Source organism: Cavia porcellus, unplaced genomic scaffold (genome assembly GCF_034190915.1).
Source record: "Cavia porcellus strain 051 isolate PalLab524CR breed Dunkin Hartley unplaced genomic scaffold, mCavPor4.1 scaffold_26, whole genome shotgun sequence".
In the NCBI taxonomy this organism is placed as follows: domain Eukaryota; kingdom Metazoa; phylum Chordata; class Mammalia; order Rodentia; family Caviidae; genus Cavia; species Cavia porcellus.
Window position 1 is genome coordinate 24,250,479 of NW_026947509.1, and position 4,198 is coordinate 24,254,676.

General features: G+C 39.9%; 1 long non-coding RNA gene and 1 gene segment (V, D, J or C); one reads left to right on the forward strand and one right to left on the reverse strand.

Annotated features, from left to right (window-relative positions):
* The first annotated feature begins 464 nt into the window (after positions 1-464).
* LOC134473118 (uncharacterized) lies at positions 465-3,898 on the forward strand. Its single transcript, XR_010043224.1, has 4 exons — positions 465-684; positions 1,030-1,174; positions 2,317-2,464; positions 3,472-3,898. It is a non-coding gene; the product is annotated as an uncharacterized LOC134473118 (long non-coding RNA).
* LOC134473117 (T cell receptor alpha variable 34-like) lies at positions 2,983-3,696 on the reverse strand. The segment is given in 2 exon segments: positions 2,983-3,310; positions 3,567-3,696. Coding segments are annotated over 2 exon segments (339 nt in total).
* Positions 3,899-4,198: the final 300 nt, after the last annotated feature.

A 4,198-nucleotide genomic window follows, 5' to 3' on the forward strand; every position in this document is an offset into this window, starting at 1 on the left:
ATAATTTTGGAGACATCTACTTAAGGTATTTTAGTGTAGAAATAAATAAGTATATGTTGCAGGTTGGATTTTACATATGGAATATGAGAGTCCAGAGAAATTTCACATACATAAAGGGCCTTTAAGCCCAGTCCTCTCAGGATATTGACTCACCTGGATTGTTAGCTGCAGTTTGTAGGAATTTTTAAAAAATGCTCAGTCTACTAGGGAAACTCATATACGTCTCTGTAAACTACAATATCCTAAGTGGTACAGTTGTTGTGAACGATAATTAATTGTTTGGATGATCATTTAATTGGAATTAAAGACTCAAGGGTATCAAATTATTCTAGTGATCGTATTCAGAAAGAAAATCCTTCCTTAAAAAGATGATTATTTCCATTTAAAGTTGTAAGAGAAGAAAGATTTCTATCAGGAACTTCAATGAAAATGTGAAGTAAATATGGGAGTACTGTTTTTTGTTTTTTGTTTTTGTTTTTGTTTTGTTTTTTTTTTTAGTATAATTCCAAGAAAACCAACAGTTCTGGGACTGTAAACATTCTCTCAGGTAGACTTGGTGACCAAAACTTTACATATCACTTAGGATCAGGAGCAGAATTATCTACAGTGTTAGAATTCTAGCGGTGACATAACAAACACCACCGAGTGTGTGGCCTGAACAGCGGAAGTTCATTTTCTCACAATGTAAGTAATGATTCAAATATATAAAAATATGTGGTAATCAGTTTCTCTTAGTTTTGATAGAAGTGAGTGTAACAAAAGGGAGGAAAGAAAGAGAAGAAAAGAAGGGAGAAGGAGAGAGGGAGAGACACTGGAGGAGGGAAAGAGTACTGTCAGGAGTTCCTACTGTCTCTCTTTATCAGGATTCCTCAGCCCTATCAGATCAGGACTCATCCCTGTGAGCTCTTTCAGCTTAATTACTTTTAGATCCTGTCTACAGACACAGCCACATTAGGGTCAGGGCTTCAGCATGTAAAGTTCGGTTCACAGTGTCTATGTTCCATCATTTTCTTACTTGTTTCTTTGCAGAAGTCGTGCAAACTGAGGCCAGCTCCAGGCTTCCAGTGAGTGACCAGGACTGTGAGAAACCTGTTCAGTGACAACCACTGAAAGAAGCAAGTAGAGGGAGCACGTGTCACACCCATCATATCTCTAGAGCGGTCCTGGGCTCCAGGTGTCGCTCTAGATTTCCAGTTTTATAGAGTTTTCTTTCATGAGTTGAGACGATTTTTCCTCTACAATACAGTGTAATTCTCCTCACTCCATGAATATGAGAGTGGACCCACCTGGGTTTTTTAGAACATTCCTGGACTAATTTGAGGGTGGTTTCATTTGTGTCTGGCAGGCTGACATCAGGACTAAATCTTATTTATGTTCTGTGCATTGGAATCGCTGACCAGTGGTCCATGTGGTTCAGGTTTTGTTCTATGAGCAAAAATTCTCCAGAAAATAGAGACAGAGCAACCAATTTGTCCATTAGAAAATTAATGAAAGGTAAACCGTTATTGAAGCAGTAGAATAGAAAAAATAAATGTTTAGGATCACACATGTCAACTCAAATATAAGGTCTTTTAATTCCAAATTCAATGACCTTGAGCATGTGATTCAATCTCCGTGAGATCAAATTGATCTGAAAAGTGAATAATATCTATTTCTTAGAGTGCCTGAGAGCAAGGAGATAAACAATACACACAACCCACCTCATGTTAATGTAATATAAGTTATAGTCATTATGTAAACAACAAAGAGTACTGAGTATTCATGAACCATTTGTGATCCTCAAGCTATTTTTTGAGGTGTTATTATCCTTTTTCTATTGAAGAGAAAATTTTCTTCTATGATTTCAGAGTTCCCCATTTTTCTTAAAATTATTGTGGAGCCCTATCATGGTCAGTTTTCCTGATTTTATTTAAAGAATTAGGTTGACTTGACATTATTATTTGACTAATACAGAAAATACTATTTTAAATACAGATGGATCATGACATGGCTCAGAGTCAGATAGAAAACACATGCATTCTATAGCCTTGCTTCATCCTTACATGGGCAGAGTAGTGTGAGTGCATCCAGTTTAAGATGGAACACCTTCTTAGTTACCTTCTCATCGCTGGGATGAAATACCTGGCAACCACAAATCAAAGGAGGAGAAGTTTAAGAGGGGAGTAATGATTTAGAGATCTACGGTGACTTACAACATAGGTGTGATGTTGCCTCAACATCACAAATCTTGCAAAATCCAGAATGGGCTAGTTCCTGCAGTGTTTTAGGTTCCCTAAAAAAAGGTTAACCTTTCTCTTTATCCTGTGATCTTGCCAGTTCTTCAAATAACTACACAGGGTGTAGAAGCAGAGCATGAAGGTGAGATCTTGACCTCATATAAGGACAAAATAGAAACAGTTTCAAGCTGGAACTCGAGGAAATAACAGAGAACAGAACACACAAGAAAGCACAGTGAGAGCTGGAGGTAAGCCCAAGCTACAATTAGGTATTTATTCATATCATCCAGTCTGTTCACCTATTTGTTAATTCTACATCTGTAATATAAACTTAGAAAAAGGATTCCCTGTAACTTCTCCTAGCGTGCAGCAAGATTCCTGCTCCAACAGTTAGGGCACAGTGTAGGCCATGTGCAGAGAACCTAAGATGAGTTAGAGTGCTTTTTGATGAACCAAGGGGAAAAAATAACAGGCATCAAGCTCCTTGGGACAACAGAGACACAAAATATGTACATTATTACATAAGTTACTGAAATTCATGCCATTCTCATCCTCACTTGATGTTGTAGTGACTGAAACGTGACATAAAACACAATAAAATGAAATTAAATGTGTGCTTAAACAATAATCTCCCCTTTTTATTATTCCTACTTCTTCTTACTTCCCTTTTTTGTTTTCAAGGAGACAATTCCCTTGATTTCAAGGTGTCTTTTAGCAAGTATCCCTGCAACCTCTCAGGAGCCCCCCCTTCAACACAGCATCTGTGCCCAGCTGCAGGTTTGGGGACAGCCCTCAGAGGCACGGAGATCACTGTGCACTTCCTGCACAGAAGTAGGTGCCTGAGTGGCTGGGCCGGGTGGCTGTGATGCGCAGGGAGCTTTGCTGCATTTTCTCATCCAGGTTAGCTGTTATTTTTCCATGGCTTTTCTCATCTCCACGTTTCTGTAACATCATCAAGAAGACAGGACTTCCATCAGTCTGTCTGTACCAGTGTAAGGTGTATAAAGCTGTTGATGAACTGCAGTTTATGGCGAGCTCTTCTCCCTCTAGAATCACCAGAGACTGACTCTGCCGCAGTTCTTGGCTGCTGACCCCTGTTCAAAGGGCAGGGTAAAAGAAACATAGGAAACCCCCATGAGATCTTCACGATCATAGTAAGACAGTGACTCTCTTTCTCCTCTCACATGCCCCAGACAGTAACAACATCACTGCAACCCAGAAAATACTATTTGTGTTTCTTTTTAACATCTTCTAGTTCTCAGAAGGCCTTCCCCAGACAGAAGACGACTTCGTGCCTGCCCTTGGGAAGCAGTGGTCATCTCATAACTCCCAGAGGAAGCACAGACTCACAGGCTGCCTGCAACCCGAGAATCCCCAGGAGAACGTGCAGGAGGGTCTCCATGTCTCCACTCTGCAGCAGAGATGCTCAATCTGATTATGCTGAGAGGCTTCCCCAGGAGGAATTCCTTGAGCTCATTGGTCCAGGGCGCTGCACCAAACAGAGCTCTCCTGAGTGCCTGCTATCAGTGCTCCTTAATCTCACTGACACTTTCTAGCTAAACAGCGCCACCCTTTGGCTAAGTAGAGAAGTGTTGAGTAATGGATGACTTTTCTGGGAGGTATCATCTATTTAGTGTGATACATCATTCAACTTATTATGAAAGTAAAAATCATTCAGTTTATTCTTCCAGGCTTGAGAAAGTATCCTCTTTATAATTAAGAGAAAGTAAAGAATTCTGCGCTTTATACTGCAGAATAATTGCTCATTTGGTTCTCTGTGTTACTTCAGTTCTTTTTCTTCTTACAAAATTATTTTATTAAAGCCTTTTCCCCATAATATATATACACATTTAATAACTAACACTTGACACTTTTTGACATAGACATACAAATGTGAAATCACCATGTCAGCACAGCTGAGGAACCTCTCCATCATTGCCCAAGGTCCCTCGTGGCCCTGTCCCCCTGCTCCTTTCTGACCC